Genomic DNA, 22,708 nt, shown 5'->3' with positions numbered 1-22,708 from the left:
CCCTTCTTCAGATGTTATCCCCTCCTTTTTCTTGAAAACCCATTTACAAGTAACAATTTTCCCCCTAAGGCTTAGACACAAGCTCCCAAGTCTCGTTCTTATGAAGTGCTCCATCTCTTCCCCTATGCAGCAAGCCAATGGGTAGACTCCGTACATGTAACTGCTTCCCTATAGGTTGATGGCTCATAGACATCCACCTCTTCAGCAACCTGCAGTGCATAAGCCACCATATCTTTAAACCCATATCTATTTGGAGGTTTCCAAAATTTGTCCTCATAGGACGTTCCCGTGCCAGGCTAGGCGCCTCCTCACTTGGCGTCGAAGATGATGGTTCTTCAGAACCAATGTGTTGATGATCATCACTCTCATCATGAGTGACTTGCTGCTCCACCTGTTTATCAACTACTACTATCTGGTACTTCAGCGGACATCCCAGAAGGATTAAACATAGAATTTTCATCAAAGACTAATACATTTATACTAAGTATAACCCTTCCCTCAGATGGAGACCAGATTCTATAACCCTCAACTCCATCTCCATAACCCACAAACACTCCCTTTTTGCCCTTGGTTCTAATTTTCCTTCATTCACATGATAGTAGACATTACAACCAAAAACTCGCAAATCTGAGTAATCTGCAGGCTTACCTGACCACATCTCATATGGTGTTTTGAGATTGATCCCAGAATGAGGTCCACGATTTATCAAATAACATGTTGTATTGACAGCTTCTTCCCAGAACCTTCTAGTTATACCAGCATTAGAGAGCATGCACCGAGCTCTCTCCAGAAGTGTCTGATTCATTCTTTCTGCTACACCATTCTGCTGTGGTGTATCTCTGACAGTGTGATGCCTAGCAATCCCTTCATTTTACAAACTCATTGAACTCAGACAAACAAAATTCCAGACCATTATCAGTTCGTAGCCTTTTGATCTTCTTCCCAGTTTGATTTTCCGCTAATGCCTTCCACTGCTTAAAATTCTTGAAAGCTTCACCTTTTGACTTCATGATAATCAACCAAGTCATTCTTGAATAATCATCGATAAAAGAAACAAAATACCTGTGACCTCCCAAAGACTCCACGCGTGAAGGACCCTAACAATCAGAGTGGATATAATCCAAAGTACCTTTTGTTCTATGAATGCCGTTAGGAAACTTACTACGATGTAATTTCCCAAGAACATAATGCTCACAAAACTCCAGGTTTGTGACCTTATGGACACAGAAGATCTGCCTTGGAGAGGATTTGCATTCCTCTCTCACTCATATGACCAAGTCTCATGTGCCATAGCTTGGTCATATCCCCCTTTTGAACCTCAGACGATGCAATAGAAGCTGAACCTGAGATAGTAGAACCCTGCAGAACATACAAAGTACCACGCTTGACCCCTTCAAAACCTCCTTTGAACCCTTGCAGACATACACACATTCCACCACTCCCTCTGAAACTGAAACCCTTACTGTCTAGTAGACTAAGTGAAATCAGATTGTTGGTCATCTGTGGAACATGCTAACATTTTTCAAAGTATAGAAATATCCTCATGAGTCCGGATCTTGATAGAGCCTATTCCAACTATCTTACAGACTGCACTGTTAGCCATCGAAATATTTCCCCCATCTACCTGCTCATAAGTAGTAAACCACTCCCTATGAGGACTCATATGATATGACGCTCCAGAATCAAGAACCCACACATCACTATATGTTTTCTCATTTGCCACTAGAGCAAGGTCATCCTCAGAATTCGAATTTCTGCTGCAAAGCAGCAGAACCAGACCCAGATTTGTTCTCCTGATGCTTCTTTTTAGGACATTCCTTCTTCCAATGCCCCTTTTCCTTACAGTAGTTACAGATATCATTAGGTTTAGGACCCCCTTTAGAATTTCCAGATTTCTTTAAATTCTTTTTACCATATCCTTTACCACCATTACTGGCCACTAACCCAGAATACTGATTTTCTGTACTACTACCAGATGCCTTATGGCGCGATTCCCTAGTATGCAAAGATGATCTAACTTCTTCTAGGGACACAGAATCTTTACCAACAATGAAAGATTGCACAAAATTTTCATACGATATAGGTAAAGAAACAAGCAGAATTAAAGCGGCATCCTCATCCTCCAGTTTCACATCAATATTACGCAATTCTAGCAAAGTTGTATTTAATTGATCTAGATGATCTCTAAGAGGCATACCTTCCTGCATTCGCAGACTGAACAGATGTTGCTTCAAAAGCAACTTGTTGGTTAGAGATTTTGTCATGTACAAACTCTCTAATTTCAACTACATACCAGATGCGGTTCCTCCTCCACGACTTCAGTGATTATGTCATCTGCCAGACACAACATAATCGTTGAATGAGCCTTCTCCTCCAGAACAGCCATCTCAGCGGTGACTGAATCCGTTGCCTTCTTTGCTAACGGTGCCCACAACCCTTGTTGCTTCAGTAACGCCCGCATCTTGATCTACCTCAGACTAAAACTATTCCTCCCAGTAAATTTATCGATTTTGATATTCACCCCAGACATCTTTTTCACACAGATCGATCACCAAAAGCTCTGATACCAATTTGTTATAATGGACGTGAGAGAGAAACAAATATTGAATGCAAAAACAATAAAAACAGACAACAGATTTACGTGGTTCACCAATTTGGCTACATCTATGGCAGAGAGAGAGAGAATATTTTATTATGAGAAGAAAACCAGATTACAGAGAGAATAAAGAGTTTTTCGTAGTGTAAAAGATAGGTTAAAATAACCTATTTATACTAAACGGCTAAAAACGCGTTTTCCGCGTAATTCTCCGACCCGCCCGGGCGAAATCAGCCCGATCGGGCGGTCCCCAGTTCTCCCAGACGTATATGCGCGTCCGACCGGGCGAAACAACGTTCTCCCAGATTTGCTCCCGCGCCCGACCGGGCGAGGTTCGCCCGACCTGCCCGGGCGAGACGCAGGTTTGCGTCTCTTGCGCATTTCGACGAACACTTCTTGAGCACCACAATTCAAGGCACATTCTTACATGATTGAATATGACCACTTCCTTTGTACTTAAATCATATCTTTTCTTTCATAGCAAGCTTCCCATTGGAAAAAAGTTTAGGTTTTTTTCACAAAATCAGATGTAGAAAGAAGAAGTTGTACCCTTTGCTTGACCATCCAAAACACTAAAAGGTTTGGTCTCCTCTTGCTTTGGATAAGAACCTTTGCCTCTTGCCTCTTGTTGCTGCCTTTCAACCTTAGTAACTAATGTGCAAAGCTCATCAAAGGTGTAATATTGCTGCAACTCTACTTAATTAGCAGTAGGTTTGTTCAAACCAACTAGAAATTTAGCTGATTTTTGTTCATCAACATCATTGCATTCACACGCCAAACTTAGTCGTTCAAATTCCTTACATCTTGTTCTACACTTGGATGATTTTTTTTTGCAAAGTATTAAGTTTATAGAAAATATCTTGTTTAATTTATAAGAAGGGGAACAAACCTCTTTCTCATCTTGCCGTTCAAATTTGTCTAAGTTTTAACGATTTCTTTGTGTTTTCATTCACGTTGAGCTTGAAGACTCTCCAACCAAAGAGAAGCATATTTGATTAGTTTTAAAGTAGAACAAGAAAATCTCTTACATTCTCCAAATCCCTTGTGTTTAAAGAGTCGGTTCAACGTCGCTCCCAATCGAGGAAAGTACTTGCATCTTGGGTGCTATCAAACTCGGGTAAGTCACCAAGTTTAAGACCATCTTCTTCCTTGCGTGGTGTCCGATCATAGGAATTGTAGGAACGTTCACCAGTTCTGTTCCTCAACTCTAATAACTCCGTTTGCATCTCTTTAATACTTCTCACCACCGAACCAAGATTAGTTCCCAACTGCACCATCCTAGTCCCCAAAAGGTCCACATCGTCCTCCAACTTCTTTGAAGAATCACTCACCATCTTCGCGCAAAAGAAACTAAATTTTGTAAGTTTCTGTTTGCCGTGACGTCATTACCGATCGGATTTCAACTAAATTTTGACACAGCAAACTTCAAGATGTCTACTATCACCACATAAAATTTCAGCTCGATCCAAGCTTTCACGCTCCCTCACGTGCCTCAACAACCACATTGCTCTGATATCAATTGGTTGATACGAATTTTAAGTCCGAAAACCTACACGTTTTGCCCTAGAATCTAAGTGATGTTTTTATGAAGGAATGCTTAATTAGAACTAAAAACAAGGATAATACTCTTGATTCTTGCAAGAATTAGAGGGTATATTCCGAATCGCAATTAGAAGATGAATACAAGTTGCAACAAGCTAAGTATTGTTTTGGTTAACAACTGAAATAAGCAACGCTCACAATTATCAAATCAACTCTAGCCTCTAAGAACTAGGCGTGCACTATTATTTATACGAGCAACAAGAAATCCTTGCACTCCAAGCAACAATATGGCCGGATTTCACAAGGCAAATAATAGGAAAGTTTCTTCCTAGAATCTAGCATAACTTAAGGAAATATTTGTTTTAGGAAAGCTTTGCTAAACTTTCCATAAAACTTACAAAACCACACACCTAAGTCTAGTCATTATTACAACTCAATTTTTGGCCCTTAATACAACCAAACTAAAGATAAAAACAACTCAACAACATCGATTAACTAAATTAACTAACAAACATAATAGAAGACATATTTTTGGTTACATGTAAAACCTTCACTTTAAGAGTAAAGTAAAATCATGCAACAACCTAAAAAAGCAAATTAAGATAGTTAAACTTGCATCAAGTTCAGGTCGGATTCTCAAATCAGATCATTTTTTTTATAGCTCTAGATTATATTAATTACGTGTACACTATATACTCCCTCCTATTTATGAAGTCTTACTCGTTTACTGTATATACACATTTTAAGGCAAATTGGAGAGAGAGTGTAAAAAGTGGGTCCACTTGATTTCTTTACCTTTTTGTAGTGAGAAGAGAGAGTGTGCGTTTATTTTATTTTAAGGGAGATAGATAATGTGGAAGAGAAAGAGTGTGTGCCAAGTATGATTAAATTATTGTATATATTTGCCGATATAGGAATAAAGCACTTTGGGTAGAATTTTACAAGAACAGACTAGAACGAAAAGTGGATAAGATTTCATGAAACTGAGGGAGTACATGACAAATCATAGATATTTTCATTTGAGTAAAGATGTAAAAGAAAAAAATTACATCTTCAATTAAGATGCAAATCATATGTGATCTCTTTTTGGTGTTAGAAAACTACCATATACAGTGATGTAGACGTGATTTGATCTCATTTTTAAGTGTTATTCCTATAAAACTTTACCCATTAAATTAGATGACACCACAATTAGACACCTTTCTTTTGTACAACGAGAAACTGAACTAAACTGAAATAAGCTGAATTGTATATTTAATTTTCTTAAATAATAATAATCAATAACTATTAACATAATAATGTCAATACGATTATTTTTTGTTAATATAATAATAGTAATAATAATAATACGAAAATAGTAGTAATAATTTATAAAGAAAATAGTAGTTCATCATCATCCTCTTTAAAATGATCTTATTACAAATTCCAATAAAAGAAGAGTACTCAACTACTTGGAGTAATATAGTTTACATCATTAAACTTTCCTCCCACCTGTCAAAGAAAACCTTAAATATGGACCCACCAATTCCAGTTCCTAGATTTGACCCAACTGCTACTACTCTGTTGCAGTATTAATCAAATCATCATTCATCAATATCACCATCTCCACCAAATTCCTTACACTCTCAGATCCTAAAAACACTCCCACCAATAGGCAATAGCAGCAGTGATGAACTCAAACTCCCCACCTCCATGGGAGCTCCTAAAAAAAGCTCCAACTTTCATCAAAATCACTATTTTGTCTCTCCTCTCCTTCTCTATCTTCTTCTTCCTCTTCTCTGCTTCCCCTTTCCCCCTCACATTACTCTCCACCACCACCCCCATTTCTCATTCCACTCCCTCTCTCTCTCCTCCTCCATTACCGACGCTTCAAAGAATGGGAATTATCGACGAAAACGGTGCAATGGTTGACGACTTTAATGTCGGCGATATCGACGCTAAGACAGCAAATGAAATGCTCTCTAATCTCACTAGGAAAGAAGACGAGGAGAGAGAAAATGAAAGGAAGGAAGTTAGGGTTAGGGTGGTTGAGAAGTATAAAGTGTGTGATCAAAGTATGAGAGAGATTATTCCTTGTTTGGATAATGTCGATGCTATTCGTCGCTTAAATTCGTCGGAAAATGGGGAGAAGTTTGAGCGTCATTGTGCTGAAAAGGACAAAGGTTTGGATTGCTTAGTTCCTGCTCCTAATGGTTATCAATCTCCTATACCATGGCCTCAAAGTCTTCATCAGGTAATTATACCGTACACGGTACACGTACGTACACCCAATACTACTTTTTTTTTTTTTTACTTGATTCTTAATTTTATTTTATTTGGAGCTCTAAATAAGAAAAGTGCGAGAATTATGCTATGTTCTTTCGAACTAAACTGAATTTAATCTGTCTGAATTGAAGCGAACTCACTAAATTTGTCTGAGTGAACTGAACTGAACTGAACTGAATGAGCTAACAGCGTGAGAGTTAGAAGGTGGCAATTATGAAAAAATGGGAAAGTGCGTTGTTTGTGTAAATGATCTAAAGTTAGGAACTTAAATTTGTTTTGGGTCTGCTTGTGTAGGGTGATTATATTCTATGTTTGGATTTATTAGTTTTTACTTTTGAGGGTGCATGTTTGAGTGATCAATTTGATTATTTTGTTGCTAAAACACCTTGATTTTAGTTTATGGTTGGGTGGAGTTGATGAAAGAAAAATTTAGTGGGAACAAACTAAACTAATACTAATAGAGTGAATGCGAGATGAGGCAATCTTTTAGAACATCCAAAAACAAAATTGGGGCGAACAAGAGGGGATAGAGAGTATTACTCTCATTTAGAATGGATACTTGTCTATTTAACAGTATCCTTGACATCCTATTATCATTTCGCACACATTCTGTCAATGACTGCTGCTAATATGTGCAGTTTCTCTTTTTCATTCTTGAGTATGGCTGTTGATGAATTCGACAGACTCTGTTTCTCTTTTTATTCTTGAGAAAAGGAACAATGGCATAAACCTGAAATACTGCTGCATCTACTGACTGTACTAAGATGATTTTGGTAGAATTTAGCAACTTCCGGGCATATGGTATTTGAATGGTTCAGAACTAATGTATATATATGTAATATATCTCATCTACATCCTTGGCTATCTGAGGATTACTCTCCATCTAACATTAAACTCCGGTGTAGGTATGGTTCAATAATGTGCCGCACACACGCTTGGTTGAAGATAAAGGAGGTCAGAATTGGATATCAATTAAGGGAGATAAATTTGTGTTTCCTGGTGGTGGCACACAATTCATTCATGGTGCTGATCAATACTTGGATCAGATTTCACAGGTTTGATGGCTTGCTTGTACCCATAAAGAATTATTTGCTGTTGTTTCTACTGACAAGTATTGTATCTGCAGATGGTTCCTGACATTAAATTTGGTCGTAATACCAGAGTTGCCTTGGATATTGGTTGCGGAGTGGCTAGTTTCGGTGCGTTTTTGCTTCAGCGTAATGTTAGCACTCTTTCAATAGCTCCAAAAGATGTTCATGAGAATCAGATTCAATTTGCACTTGAGCGTGGCGTGCCAGCTATGGTATCAGTGTTTGCAACTCGCCGCCTGTTGTATCCTAGTCAGGCTTTTGATTTAATTCACTGTTCAAGGTGCAGGATAAATTGGACACGTGATGGTAAGCTGATAAGTTGCCTACACTAGATTTATTTATATCTTCATTGAGATGGTACTTTTCTCTTGTGACTTGCTGTATTTGGGAATTTCTGCTCTTCATGTATTCCGAACTTGTCACAAAATTCTTTTTCTGATGTGATTTTCTATGTTTCTAAATGTTTAATTGTGGCCATGACAAGTTAACCTCAATACTAAATGGGTTTTCACGTTGTGTGCACCATGTGTGCCTCTTGTATTGTACTCCCTCCGTTTCCTAAAGATCTTCCCTCTTTCCGTTTAAGGGTGTTTCCAAAAGATCTTCCCTCTTTTGCTTTATTCCTTATTTGGCAAAACAAATTTCCCTATTTACCCTCTCATGTCACTATCATATGGTCCACCATTACATTATTAATTCAATTTTACTCCCTTTCTCTCTCCTACTTTAACCCCTTTTATTTGTTTATTTATCTTAACCCCTTTCTCTCTCCTACTTTACTCACACCATGCCCCACACAACTTGATTTTCCTTGGTATCTGTAGTAACAGTAAGTGGGAAGATCTTTAGGAAACGGAGGGAGTACTTTTTAAAGTATTATAAACTCTGAAACCTAATTTTTTTTTCTTGTACTCTCTTTACTTCGCAGATGGTATCTTGCTTCTTGAAGTCAATAGATTGTTGAGAGCTGGTGGATATTTTGCTTGGGCAGCACAGCCTGTCTATAAGCATGAAGATAACTTGCAAGAGCAGTGGAAAGGTAATACTATGATCTATTTGCAGCTACATTTCAAGCCTCATAGGTGCCGCGTGTTTTTTAATATATCGAACACTTATAATGTGTGTGAATAGACGAATTCAGAGTGGAAGTGTGGGATTTGGAAGGGAATGGGAGGGATTCATTTTCCCTTGTTTGGTTATAACACTAGGAAGGGAAAGGAAGGAAAAGGAATTGGAAGGATTCTTTTTCCTTCCCCTCTTAATAAACTAAATCCTTCCAATGTTGGAAAGATTTGGAAGGAAAATGCAAGCTCGCTCTTCCCTCCCCTTCCCTATACATCCCTCTTCGACATAGCACTCCATGTTTGCTATCCAACAAAGTGTAACTGAAGCAAATCAAATGTAGGGATTTGATGCTTGATGCCAGTATCTATATTTTACTACAGATATGGAGAATCTTACATCTCGGATTTGCTGGGAACTGGTAAAAAAGGAGGGTTATATTGCTGTATGGAGAAAGCCTTTAAACAACAGCTGTTACCTGAATCGTGAAGCTGTAGCACAACCTCCCCTTTGTGACCCAGATGATGATCCGGACAATGTTTGGTAACCCTTTCGTCTTTGTCCAGGCTTTGCTGATTCTGAAATATTTGTAGGTTCCTACATAATGAACTGAGTAAAGATTGAATATGAATGGGGTGAAGTTCTGGTTTTATTATCCTACCTATTTGTAATGAACTGATAATTTGAGCAGAAATATACAGGAAGAGGATGATGTTCTTTGATTGATAACAATGGAGATAACAGAAAATAAAGATAGTTTATCAAGTTTTCGAGTGACTTGACACACTCCCAAAGCTAACAACTAAAATGAACTTTCCAATATTTTCTTCATGATCTTTTCTCTCCCTAATCTCCTCTATTTATAGAGATACTTCCTCCCTAACTCCCTAGCTTATTCTTCAAGCTACTACTAACACTAACTAATTATTACAATACCAAGAATACCCCTCTCCCTAGGTTGATTCATTACATTACCGGCCGCCCAAACATTCACCTTGTCCTCAAGGTGGATAGAAATTGGCGCTCAATTCTCGGTCTAGGCAGTAGTGGTTTGTGTCATCTTCAAAGTACAGTTGGCATTGTTGTTTACTTTCCTCCTTGTTGGGAGTGGAGTGTAGCAGCTTCAGTGGCTCGCCCATGGTAGAAACATCCAGCAGCTTATCAAGGGGAAGGGTCTGTTTATGAGTGAAGTGGGTAGAATATGAAGTTGAAGGAGAAATGTGTGAGTTGCAAAAAATCGAAAAGAAATTAGGGGTGAAGGCTGTGACGGTGTTAGCACACAATTGGGTGGGAACAATAATAGCTAGGTTGGGTTTTAGAACTTGGGGTAACAGACCAAGATAAGGGTCACAAAGCCCATAGACTGGCTCAATCCCATTTAAATCACAAGTGGAAAACTGGGTGGGCTTAGTAAGGATGGTTAGGTTTAAAGTGGACCTTACCTCACTTATAGTAATTGAGTCCCTTTTTTGCTTCTTTTTATTCCCACGTGACAGATGTCTCCTTTGACTTTCATAATTGTTAGCTGGGTTGGTAGGAATGGACTTAGAAATAATAAAATCTAGCCACAGCCCTTTTCTTATTAATAGAAAAATTGGGCTCAGAAGGATCAGGCCAATTGTTTTAATGAACTTGTCAAACCTTAGAATGACCTGAAAATCCATCACACTTTGCACGCCATGCTCCCTAAAATAGTGGTCCAGCAGCCTGACTCATTGATGATGTCATCATTAAGCTTTTTTACAAGATTGCCCTTAGTACCATTTCTGGATTCTTCTCCAGGACAGCACCATCTCCAGTCCAATTGCTCGCATAGTTCATCCCTGGAACCTCCTGCAAGCAGCTTTGAAACTGCCACTCTGCTCCGCCTGGGCCACCACCAGACCCGCATCCCACAGATCTGTCTTTGGCGTCTCTTCCTCCTCTTCTTCTCTTAACCCAAACAAAAATCAGACCACCCGCACAAACATTCAACCCACCAACATAGTCTCCATTACCTCCACCGGTAAATCCTCCAGCGAAGTCACCGGGCCTTCCACAAGATTCTCTTCTTCCACCCTCTTTTTCGAAAACTTCTCCACCATTGTGGTTGTGGGCGATGATGATTCGGCATCCACCGGTTTGTCCTCCTAGGCGACCACCTAAACCACCACATGATGCACCCTTCTTAGATTCCGCTTCTATTTCTTCGTCACCTGAGTGTTGAAAGTCATTGGTGGCTGTTTGGTCGGTTGTTTTCACCCTCTCGTTCTCTTCCACCTCTGAATCTTTGTGGATGTCTTCATCCTCCATCTCTTTTCGAATAAGATTCAACTCCCTTTTGAGTGGAGCAACAGTGTCACTAATTATTTTCTTGAGGTCGTTTATTAGGTCTTGTTGAAATTTTTCAAAACCTTTCCTGATTATCTCATTCAAATCTGCAGCGAATTTCTTTGTCTCCTGCGAAGCAAACTCCATTGCAGATTTTTTTTTTTTTTTTTTTTTTTTTTTTTTTTTTTTTTTTTTTTTTTTGAAATCGAAAAATCAGCAACTTAACTTCCCTGAATCGAACTGCTCTGATACCATTTGTAATGAACTGATAATTTGAGCAGAAATATACAGGAAGAGGATGATGTTCTTTGATTGATAACAATGGAGATAACAGAAAATAAAGATAGTTTATAAGTTTTCGAGTGACTTGACACACTCCCAAAGCTAACAACTAAAATGAACTTTCCAATATTTTCTTCATGATCTTTTCTCTCCCTAATCTCCTCTATTTATAGAGATACTTCCTCCCTAACTCCCTAGCTTATTCTTCAAGCTACTACTAACACTAACTAATTATTACAATACCAAGAATACCCCTCTCCCTAGGTTGATTCATTACACTATTATACCTGGTCAACTGTTAAGGTGACTAAAACATTTACGCTTAGGTTAATTTATTGTACTTGTTGACGAGATGTTATCTTGTCGAGTCTGCAACTACCTCTTCAGTTGGATGAATACCTTCAACTCATGAATTTTGGCAGGTACGTGGACCTGAGAGCATGCATTACGAGGATACCCGATAAAAGTTATGGAGCTAATGTCTCTACTTGGCCTGAACGCCTACATCACCCACCAGATAGATTGCAGACTATTGAGATGGATGCCTATGCATCCCGAAAGGAAATCTTGAAGGCAGAGTCAAAATATTGGAAGGAAATAATACAAAGTTATATTAGTGCCTTCCGCTGGAGGGATTTAAAGATACGTAATGTGATGGATATGAGAGCTGGGTTTGGAGGGTATATATTTTCCTCCCCTAATTTTTTCACTTCATGCAGTTTTCATCTATCATAGCAGAACTTCGGCACTTGCATATAAATTTGCAGGACGTTGATGTAACAACTTGTATAATGTTTTTTTGGTTTTGCTTTTTTGATAGGTTTGCTGCAGCATTATATGATTTAGATCTTAATTGCTGGGTTATGAATGTCGTTCCAGTCAGTGGGTTCAATACATTGCCTGTAATATATGATCGCGGTCTCCTAGGAGTTATGCATGATTGGTAAGTTGCCTCTTTGATACTCGAGACTCTTCTCTACTGTTCAGAAACTACTCTCTTTGTCCAGAATTAGTAATACGTTGTAGAAGTACTATGTACTGTTAAAAAACTACTCTCTTCGTCCGAGACTATGTACGTTTTATAATCTTCTCATACTTAAAATTTGAACTATTTTTAGAAATATAGTCATTATAATAATTCTGTAATTTCTATCGTCTTCTTGTTATTTTACTTCATGTAAGTTGGGGCATATTAGAAAGTTTGATCATAAAGTATTACTGTACTAGGAACGACAACAACCTCTACCGACATTTTACAATAGTATACATGACTACGGTTTCACAATGGAAGGAGAGTATATATTCTAACCATTAATCTCAAAAATTCTTTTCAAGTGTTGCTTGGAAATCTCATGATTAAGCTTTCATTCCAACAATTAATTCTCTGCTCTAAATACACTGTCATTGCAATTTGTTTCAATGTAAGTGACGTTGTGTGATGCTTGTGCTTTGCCTTTCAGGTGTGAGGCATTTGATACTTACCCACGGACATATGACCTGTTGCATGCATCTGGTCTCTTCTCCACTGAGAGGAAAAGGTTGGATTTCTAGTTGTTGATATCTTTCCCAAAGAAGGGCTCTTTTTGCCCTTTCTTAGCAAAAGGCAAGAAATGTAGAAAACTTAGGGGAGCACAAACAAAACAGTGATTCTGATATGTTTTCCCTTCCCTTTTGAGCAGATGCAACATATCCACCATCATGCTTGAGATGGATCGTATTTTAAGACCAGATGGCATAATTTACATACGAGATTCAATCACTGTATTCGATGAACTTCAAGAACTTGCAGCTGCAATGAGCTGGGCATGCTTTCTTCACGACACAGGAGAAGGTCCCCATGCTAGTCAGAAGATCTTGCGATGCACCAAGCGAAGATGACCCTTCTTTTATTGGTGAACAAGCTGAAAATCAAAATAATAGCTTAATGCCAGGAAGGTATACCTGTATCATACTTTTGATGAATAGGCATAGTGGCCTACTAATGAGTTTACTTTAGACTGTTTAGAGAGATCACACCTCCAAACCTTGGAGCATAGGATGGTTAAATGTCTGTGTATGTTGACTGTTGTACTGAACATCTTGTAGCCTCGATCAACCAAAAATACTCGAGGCATGTCTACCTAATTGATCTACAATGTTTACATGTTCTCCATCTTAATACCAATATTTGTCCCTGATGTTAACCGAGGGCTTCTGCATTCTTATCATAGATAAAACGAACATACCAATAAAGTTGCAAGTTGACCAAACATCTCAATCACAATATATTGCAAATGATACTCGTTGTTGAACTAGGGCGTTTGGTTCATATAGTGGTATGGGTTTGGAATCATGAATGACCTTGATATAGGTTTGGAACTTGATATCTAATACCATGTGTTGGTTTTGTTTGGGATTGAAATTTTTTATTTTATTTGATACCTAAGAGGTATTGGTATGAGCCAAACTTACCTCCCCTTGGGTTTCTAAACCGCATACCTTGAGATGCTCATGCTACTCATCGGAACACCCTTGAGATGCTTCTCCCAAGTATCTGTGAGATCGTGACCCTTATTGTGATTTTATTATATTTACTGGTTTCTCCTGATACTGTGTTATAAATCACCTTTCTTAGCCTTTTCTAATGCTGATTTCTCATGATAATGTGTTATAGATCACCTTTCTTAGCCTATTCTAATGGACATTTATAACTGCTCTTCTGATATCTCTTTTCTGATGATTAAAAATTGATGCGAAATAATGTATGGCTTTAGAGCTGCTGCCTGCTGGTCGTCTAGGTAACTTGGTTAAGTATCATAAAGCATAGCATCCAACTGATCTGAATGCGGATCTATAGTTTAGCAAGTATTTATGAGGTTGTATTATTGACGAGAATTTGCAAATAATGCAGACGAATGGTCTACGAGTGTCTTATAACTTGGATATTCCTCCTGTTGCATTCAAAAGAAAAGATCAATTTCAGATCATGAGCAACTGGCTTAATGTAGAAGATGATAATGATATTCTAAGTGAAATGCAGCTTAATGACATATATGACCTAAGCGTAAATGATTTTCAGGTCAGTCTTGCCCAAATCCCAATGACATCCTATTGATACCTGTGAATCTTTAGTCTAGTACTTCCTCCGTTCCAATTTATTTGCTACATTTTGCCATTTAGGTGTGTCCCACTTTATTTGCTACATTTGCAACTATTTCCATATATAGTATATAGGTCCCACACTTTATTTTACAAATTTGCCATCACTCCCTCCTTGGTTTTTGTAAATATTTCTATATATAGTACATAGGTCCCACAATTTACCTATTTGTTTTTTTGTTAATTCTTGTTATGGCAATGGTCCCCACTCCCTCCTTGGTCTTTGTGATAAAGCAAATGTAGCAAATAATTTGGGACAGAGGGAGTATTTATTTCACGGGCATCCATCTTGACTTCAAGAGACCTTAATCATGCACAGTATACCTGAGGGAGTGCCGGTGGTTGAAAATTTTTCTGCTTCTATCTTGCATGCGCATTGCATTCTCAGATGAAAAAATACTTCGTGTGACATAATTGTCTAAGTAGTAAGCAAAACTTATACACATCTCAAGAAATAAAAATGAAACTATTAAAGCACTGAAAAATTAATATTAAAAAATTATGTAATGTTCAATTGTCAATGAGCATTAAAATATATTATGGAAAAAGATATTGATTAAGTGAAAGGGAAGACATAAAAATGTAATTTAAATTTGAAATATATTTAGATCAACATTCAAAATAATGGAACTCAAATGATGTTTAGTACATGTCTAAATAATTGTAAATTGTATTGGTAATATTTACATTCATGAAAAAAATATATTAAAAGTTCAATAGGCCTGGTGGGCTTGTCCGTTGGGTATATTTTAATACAATTACCTGATAGGCTATCATAGACCTTCCAAAAATAATTGCTAGCAAAATCTTCTAACAATATAGTAGTTTAAGTAGGGTTGGATCTACAAAGAGATATTTGTTTTTGTAATATCCCATATTTTTGAGTATTTATTTAAATAATTAAATATTTACTTTCTAAAATAAATATTTTGAAAAAAGATTATTTTAGTAATTTTACAGATTTTAAATTATTTTGGCAGGAGATGACTCATTGTATTTTATGTAACTGAAAGCAAATTCCCATAAAATAGCACCAAAAGGGAAATGGGAAGGTCAGTGGCTAGATAGATGCATGAGATATGTGCACGGTTGCACTTGAAATTTGAACTTAATTTTTTACAACTGCTAAGTAGTTGGCACGCTCCGTATGTTCTACAGAAGCAATTAAGCAATAGACTGAATGTAAAGGCTCTACTTTGAAAAGTACTCCCTTTAGAGTTGAAACTAGTGTTTAGGCCCAGGCGATGCCTCGGGGTTTTTCTGTGCTATAATTTAGTAGTAGTTAAATAAGTAATCTCATACTCATTTAAAAAGTTATGTCATTCATTATATGAATTTCAAAAGTTCTCTTTTCATACATCATCATCAATTTTGATTAGATAAGCAATAATAGTAGTGGAGTGATGGTTATATCTATTTCTTTCATACTTGAGGTTGTGGGTTCGAATGTTCACGTATGCTTCTTTTTTTTTTTTTTACTATATGAGAAAGACGTGGATAGAATGTTATTCAATAAGGGATGGTGACACATGGCAAATATACGTTCTAAGGAATGCTTCTCAATATATTAGACGTGGATACGGCCTAGGCCCATATTTAATACAAACTTATGATCAAATTTTGTTTATAGTATTACTGTAAATATAAGGGTAGTACTGTAGTGGTCAACACTGCTCTTCAAATGGTATCATGCATACATAATTATTTTTAATGAACATGCAAATTTATTTATTTTTAAGGACACAAGGAATATGTTTAATAACATTAATTAATTACAACACATATTTGTAATTTTGTGGAAACATGGATCACTAAGAGATGTTAGATGAGATGGTGATTCTTTGAAAACCCTTACATAAGGTCAGGGGTTCGAGCCCAGGCTTCAGCATATTTATTTTTTAAATAATGACCACTTGACGTGTTGGTCACGTGGCAAAATTCTAATGGTAGGAGGAGGGTGCCACGTGGCGCATCGACGTTGTTACGCACGCCTTTTAATATATTTGTATAGATTGAAAGGAGTAAATTTTGAAATATCCTTGAAAGAAGAAGAAAAAGTTTTGGATTTCTCTTTCTCCTTTTCCTCCTTAGCTTGTGCTTCATATTTCAAGGCAAACCTACAAACATCACTACAAGTGGCATAGTTTCTTACTTGACCCTTTTGACAAATCTTTAACGAATCGAGCAATTTTAGAGTGTTACCAACGGTTGGTCTATTGACAGTCCATGAGGAGAGAGAGGGTTAAAAGAATAATAAACAATGAAGAGAGAGAAAAAAAGGGAGAAGAGATGTGTTTGCCCAGTTCATGTACGTGAATCGTTTACCTTTTTTTTACTGAAAAGTATCACTTGGATGTGATAAGTGGCAAAGCATTATTGGTTTATGGGAATTCTGTCTTTGGATCTAATGGTTAGTAATTGATTGTGGTGAACGGTTGATATTGTAAAGAAATTGTTCATGCTTTTTTTACACTTTTTTAAAAATTATTGTCATATTTAATAATTAAAAAGTTAAATAAAAAGAAAACTTTACCAACAACTCTATTTTTTCTCTTCTCTATATATAGACCCAATATTGAGGTATTTTCATTCATTTTTCATACACCTCTTTTTCATTAAATACTTATTTAAGATATGGATCCAAAAAATGGGAGGAAAAAAACCAACAAAAATCCAAAAACACTTTACAACCCCAAATGATCCAAATTTGCAATCTTTTTGTAATTATCAAATCGATCTCAATAATTACGTTGAACCCAGTTCACAAAACTTTCCACAATATCCAAATTATGGACTGCAAAATATGAGTTCTGCCATTTAGTATTCCCAACTATATCCGTCACAAAATATAAGTTTCTCTAATCCTAGTTTTTTCTCCTGTTTTCCTCCCTATTCACAACAGAACTATGTTATCCCAAATCATATTTCAGTAGATGAAACAATTTTCTTGTACTTAATTTCTGTGTTCATATAATTTGAAGAAGGTCTTAAAATAACTTCGATTAACATAAATAATTAGTTATAATACAAATTAAAAAATTATAAGAGTTCATCATTAGTGTTTTTTAATTACTCCAAAATGATATATGAGGTGAAGAATTGGGATGACTCTGATTAATAAGAAGAGAGAAAATATAGTGGGTATGGTAAATAGTAGAAGAGATAACTTGATGACCCCCAAAGTTGGTCTAACCATTAGGATTAAGAAAATAGAGATTTTGAGTAGATTGGGTATGAGTGATGTGAAAGAGAGAGAAATTAATATAGTATTCGGTAAATCCCTTGAAGGGTCTAACCATTCAACATACTTTTAAAGTTTTCTTTCTCTTGTAAATCACAAATCAAGCACAATTTTCCAAACACTTTCATGTACTCTTCCACACTCATGTTATTCTCTTGTGAAAGCTGGGTAAATTTCAAGTATGATTCTTGCTCATACTCCTTACTAACCCATTTATCCCTCATTTTCTTCTTCGATCTAACCCATGAATCGGTCTTCTCTTTTCCTTCGCTCCTTCTATTTGACTTGAGGTTTTCATATCACAAGGCCGCGAGTTTAGTGAACTTTAGGACAACAAGCTCAAACCTTTTTCTATCATCATACTAAAAAAACGATTTCAATTTGCCTCATCCAATCAAGGAAATCCTCACTATCATGCCCCTATCAAATTCGGGAATTTCAATATTCAAACCCTTATATTCATCAAAATTTCTAGGTGTATTAATCTCACCCTCCTCATTTTCAAGAAAATTCATTTTTCAACTTGTTTGTATCAACATTTCGGACATAGCATCTAACCTAGTCTTTTGTTGAGCCTTATCTTCATCATTCTCTTGTGATTTATTCTCTAAATTTTCTAAACATAACTTGGGCTCTTCAAATGTTGATACACACCTCTTTCAATCCACCATCTAAGTTAAAAAAGTAACGAATTCGAGCTTATGAACAAATGGAGAAAAACCAAGAGCTTTTAAAATAAGCGCCAACTGGTTCATGAGCCAAAGAGCCTTTAAATGGGCTAGACTTTGGATCATTAGGGACATGTTTGATAAATATTATCGCTTAAATTGTTGAGAACACCAATTTTTTCAAAGTAGTGCTTTGACAAATAAGCCTCCAATTTTCAAGAAGCTTAAGATCTCCAACTTAGCTAGACCTTTTTTTTGTCTGATTCTAAACTGTTAAATGGTTAAGGAAGAGGGATAAGAGAAATGACAACTTGGCAAGTGCAACCCAAGAGGACAACTAATAATGGATAGGACAATCTAGTGTGCCAATTTTAGTTAAAGTAACTGAAAGCAAAACCCCATAAAGTAGCACCAAAAGGGAAATGGCAAGGTCAGCGGCTATATAGATGCATGAGGTGTGTGCGGCTGTGCGCGGTTGCACTTGAAATTTGAACTTAATTTGTTTACAACTGCTGAGCAGTCGGCACAATCCTGATGTTGTGTAGAGGCAATCAAGCAATAGATTGAATGGAAAATGGCATGGATCGTATTCACACCAAAATTAGGCTCAAAAGAAGAATATGTCTCCATTCTAATACAAATATTTGTCCCTGATGTTAACTGAGGGGTTCTGCACTCTTATCATAGATAAAACGAATGAACCAAGGAAGTTGCAAGTTGACCAAACATAATCTCAATATGACAATATATTGCAGTCTGCAGATGATACTCGCTGTTGAACTCCTTGATGTATGGAGAACAGGACCCGAACCCTACAACTCTAATATTACATTAGCTTATGCACACTACTAGATCATACTCCAAACTTCCCTTCACAAACTACAAACATAATCTATCCACATCCATAGGTACCAGCAAGTTAGTTGATGACTGAAACATGATCAATTGCTTCTAGCAGCAGTGTTAACCTGTTTCGACATGTAAGCCTCGTATATTTCCACCACGAGCCTTGGATCCTTCTCAACAAGATGAGCATATTCCTCTGATTTGGTTAAATTGTCCATGTTATCAATGATCATGGACAATGCAGACTCGAGCAAGTGTTTCGCATTATGCTGATGTGCAAAACTGTAGCTTGCAACAGAATTATCCCAGTTCAGTTTGGACACTAAGAACTTCTCACAATACGTCTTTAAATGCTTCACTTCGTACTTATCAGCTAAAACTAAGAGATCAAACGCCATTTGCTCATCAAGGCATGCTTCAGCAGTGTATAAGTAGTTAACAAAAGCTCGCAGGGCATCATAGGATACATCACTGATATTGATAGTCCCACTACGACTCTCCTCCATTTCAATCTCGAGCATCGCTTTGAACACCGGGGATCGACTTACCTGACAATATCGAGTTTAGGAACATCAATGAGAACACCGGGGATTGACAAAAATGTGTCAAAGATGATGAAATTCATGCAGTTACAAGCTTTAACATACTATTAAAGCAATGTGAACCCCAAAAAATGCCTGAACTAAAACATGAAGTTGGTTGAGACAAAACATCAAACAGGTGGTGTGCAAAGCAGCAAAAACAAGGAAAAACACAAAAGTACAAAACAGACAAAGTGGGTACTCACCAGAACAGCTTTATGAGCGGGGAGAGAAACTGGGTTGGAGTGAAACTCATCAGAGGCGACCAAAACGACGTCGGAGAAGCCAAGGGAGAGAGATCGTTTGTGAGAATCAAGAGGAGAGGAACCTAAACGAAGGAAAGCAACTTTGGTCTTGAGATCATCAATCTCTCTCTTAAGCTCTTCTTCTGTTTCGCTTGCCTCTTCGTAGCACTCTTTGCAAGTGCCCGCGTCGTCTGCGCAATACTCCTCCCTGCACGACAGACATCGTAGAGATAGTTGCTGCAGCGTTGATCCTGTATTATTCCTCATCATTCTTACCCCTCTTATCCGTCTCTGTCGGTGGTGTCCTCTCTCTGTAAATAATATCCCTCCGAAGGTATACCTACTTTATCATTTTTAAGTTTTTGGTATAGCTACTTTATCATTTTTAAGTTTTATTTTTTTTGATTTCGTAAGATGAACAACTTCTAGGCTACTCTTGCACAAAGTCCAAACACTTGAAAGGAGAGGGAGTTGTCAGGGGAATTCTACTCTAAGTGCTCCTCATTTGGTGAGATTCGAACCCTTAACCTTGAAGTCATGAGGTGGAATTCCTAACAAGTGAACCATTATCATTTTTAAGAATTGATAGTAGATGTGAGCTATTATATTTACAAGTAACAATGTACATAGAAGAGCTTACAAGATGTTCTACGTTAGTGATCTAATTTATTGTTTTAATTTTTTACGATAGACGTGTTTAATATCCGAGTGCTTAAAATTTTCAAAAAGTAATTTAATTTAGTATTGGTGATGATGTTCTGGATTTTTCATGGAGTGTTTATGTGGCCTTTGATAGAGTTAACCACTTGTAAATTATTCTCTATTACTAGAATTCTTTGCACGATATTCTTACCCCTCCTGTCAAGCCCGGTTAGGCGTCCAACCGTCTCAGTCTTTTATGGACTCAAACGATGGTAAATAGGTCATTTCAAGGACATTAATAGAAAGATAGAAATAAGATAGCAGATGATTTACACGCGCGCGACTTGGGTACTTTTTCTCTCTCTCTCTCTTTAACCTTTTCTTCCTCTTTATTCGACATTTTTCTTCTTCTTTGAATTCCCCAAGTAAGGCAAAAAATTCTCTTCAACATCATCTCAACAAGTTATTTTGAGTTTAAAATTCTTCATACTCCCCTGATTTTGCATCTTCCTCTTCTTAGAGTTGCGACTTATGCCTTGCATTTTGCCTAATCTTCTATAATATCTTCGAATTTATTTACACTTTATTTCCTTTATTTAGTTTGTCAAATCTCAAATGTAGTTACCAATTTTGCTGGTATAATTAATTACATTGATTTTATTTACAATTATGCAGATTTTATATTTATGATTTTTATATTTAGGGGTGAAGTTTATCTGATTTTGGTGACTTGTTGAAATGGGTAGCTAATATTTTGGAGGAATTATGGAGATTAAACCCCTTGGCAACTCAAATCAAGAAGACGTGGTACGGAGAAATGGAGCGGTTTTTATGTGTGAGTGAGTTATCTTTGAGGTTATGGCAGGAGGCCGAGGTTGGATTTTGTAGAGATAATTTATTTTTATGTGAATTTCCCAGTCCTTAATAAGTTGGATCAATACGATGTTGCTTAGTATGCCGAAGGATTAATTGTTGTAGTCTTCAAGTGTAAATATCTAATTGACTCAGAATAGAATTGGGCATTTAGCTCAGAATAAAATTAGGCATTTAGCTATTTTACAATGTTGCATTGTTCTATTAATTCATGCTTGGATGATACTTTTTTCTTTTCCAAAACTGGTGAACTATGTAAATTACTAAATATCGTTGATGATAGTTTTTAAAATCTAATGAAGTATGTAATTTAACATTATTAATGATAGTTTATTTGAAAAAGTATATATATTGGTACCAAAGAGAGGCTAAAGTGGTACCAATAAGATGATGGATTGTTACCAATTAGATAATAAGTTGGTGCCGATGAAAGTCTAAGTTAAGTATATATTAAATTGGATAACTTGATGGTAAAAAAAAGCATTACTACTATTGTTCTTACGATCTAGCAAGAAACTCTGGGATTGAATATTTAGTTACGTTTAACATATCTTTTTGTAGATCATCATTGTTGTAATTTGGTACCTTGGTACCACTGCTGGGGCTAGATTGGTACCAATCAAAGTCAAGCCGGTATCAACGATAGAATAAATTGGTACCAATAAAAGTGTAGATTATGTTGGCACCAATAAAAGAATTAAATCGTACTAATAGGAGAATATTGGTACTAATGGAAGAATAATTTGGTACTAAATGAAGAGTATAATGGTACCCGTGGAAGAATTTATATCAATGAAAGAGTAATTTGATACTCGTGTTGTAACACCCCCACGACTCCTCCTTATACAAACTAGGAGAAATTACGGGAGTTGTTATGCCACGCATGATAATACGTAAGGCTAATCAGAGAATACATCGAAAGTCTTTTAAAATAAACTGGAAATACTTTAATACAACTGAAATAAGAAAGTATGTAAATGAGTTACAAACTCGGAGACTATCCCATACTAGTCCCATCTTCAAAACAAGTCAAACCTTGACCCCAATGGTCAAGTAAAGTCAAACATAAAATTCAAAATAACTTTATTAAGAAAGTACTCATGTACTAAAACTCCCATCTAGATGCTTATGATTTCCATGCACATCAAGAACTTGTACCTGAAACTTCTCCTCTAAGCTCTGCTCGCCAAATGGGTCATCACAGGGTTGTTGAGGAAAAACAACAACCAATAAAAACAAAGAAACACATACATCAGCAACGCTGAGTACATAACACTACTAAACTAATGCAAATAATAAGCATGCAATCCTCAAAACTTCGGCTTG

At 36.7% G+C, this 22,708-nt stretch overlaps 2 protein-coding genes across 2 annotated transcripts; one reads left to right on the top strand and one right to left on the bottom strand.

The window, feature by feature from the left end:
- The first annotated feature begins 5,628 nt into the window (after positions 1–5,628).
- On the top strand, positions 5,629–13,306 carry LOC104894461 (probable methyltransferase PMT10). The gene is made up of 9 exons (XM_010680694.3): positions 5,629–6,371; positions 7,309–7,458; positions 7,530–7,800; positions 8,423–8,533; positions 8,940–9,099; positions 11,571–11,828; positions 11,969–12,091; positions 12,609–12,686; positions 12,828–13,306. The coding sequence occupies exons 1-9, from the start codon at positions 5,808–5,810 to the stop codon at positions 13,024–13,026; spliced, it is 1,914 nt and encodes a 637-aa protein (XP_010678996.1). The 5' UTR covers positions 5,629–5,807; the 3' UTR covers positions 13,027–13,306.
- A 5,606-nt stretch (positions 13,307–18,912) lies between these two features.
- LOC104894468 (BTB/POZ domain-containing protein At4g08455) lies at positions 18,913–20,218 on the bottom strand. Its single transcript, XM_010680706.4, has 2 exons — positions 19,829–20,218; positions 18,913–19,589 (listed from the first exon to the last, which is right to left on the bottom strand). The coding sequence occupies exons 1-2, from the start codon at positions 20,135–20,137 to the stop codon at positions 19,137–19,139; spliced, it is 762 nt and encodes a 253-aa protein (XP_010679008.1). The 5' UTR covers positions 20,138–20,218; the 3' UTR covers positions 18,913–19,136.
- Positions 20,219–22,708: the final 2,490 nt, after the last annotated feature.

This window comes from Beta vulgaris, chromosome 1 (assembly GCF_026745355.1).
Source record: "Beta vulgaris subsp. vulgaris cultivar EL10 chromosome 1, EL10.2, whole genome shotgun sequence".
NCBI lineage: Eukaryota > Viridiplantae > Streptophyta > Magnoliopsida > Caryophyllales > Amaranthaceae > Beta > Beta vulgaris.
The sequence above is the reverse complement of the archived record's forward strand: the minus strand, read 5'-3'. Positions and strand labels throughout refer to the sequence as shown.

Excerpts from the sequence above, each read along its gene's own strand:
- LOC104894468 (XM_010680706.4), bottom strand. The coding sequence starts at position 20,137 with ATGATGAGGAATAATACAGGATCAACGCTGCAGCAACTATCTCTACGA. Across the intron at positions 19,590-19,828 it reads CCGCTCATAAAGCTGTTCTG|GTAAGTCGATCCCCGGTGTT; the intron begins GTGAGTACCCAC and ends CGATATTGTCAG.
- LOC104894461 (XM_010680694.3), top strand. The coding sequence starts at position 5,808 with ATGAACTCAAACTCCCCACCTCCATGGGAGCTCCTAAAAAAAGCTCCA. Across the intron at positions 6,372-7,308 it reads GGCCTCAAAGTCTTCATCAG|GTATGGTTCAATAATGTGCC; the intron begins GTAATTATACCG and ends ACTCCGGTGTAG. Across the intron at positions 9,100-11,570 it reads GATGATCCGGACAATGTTTG|GTACGTGGACCTGAGAGCAT; the intron begins GTAACCCTTTCG and ends GAATTTTGGCAG.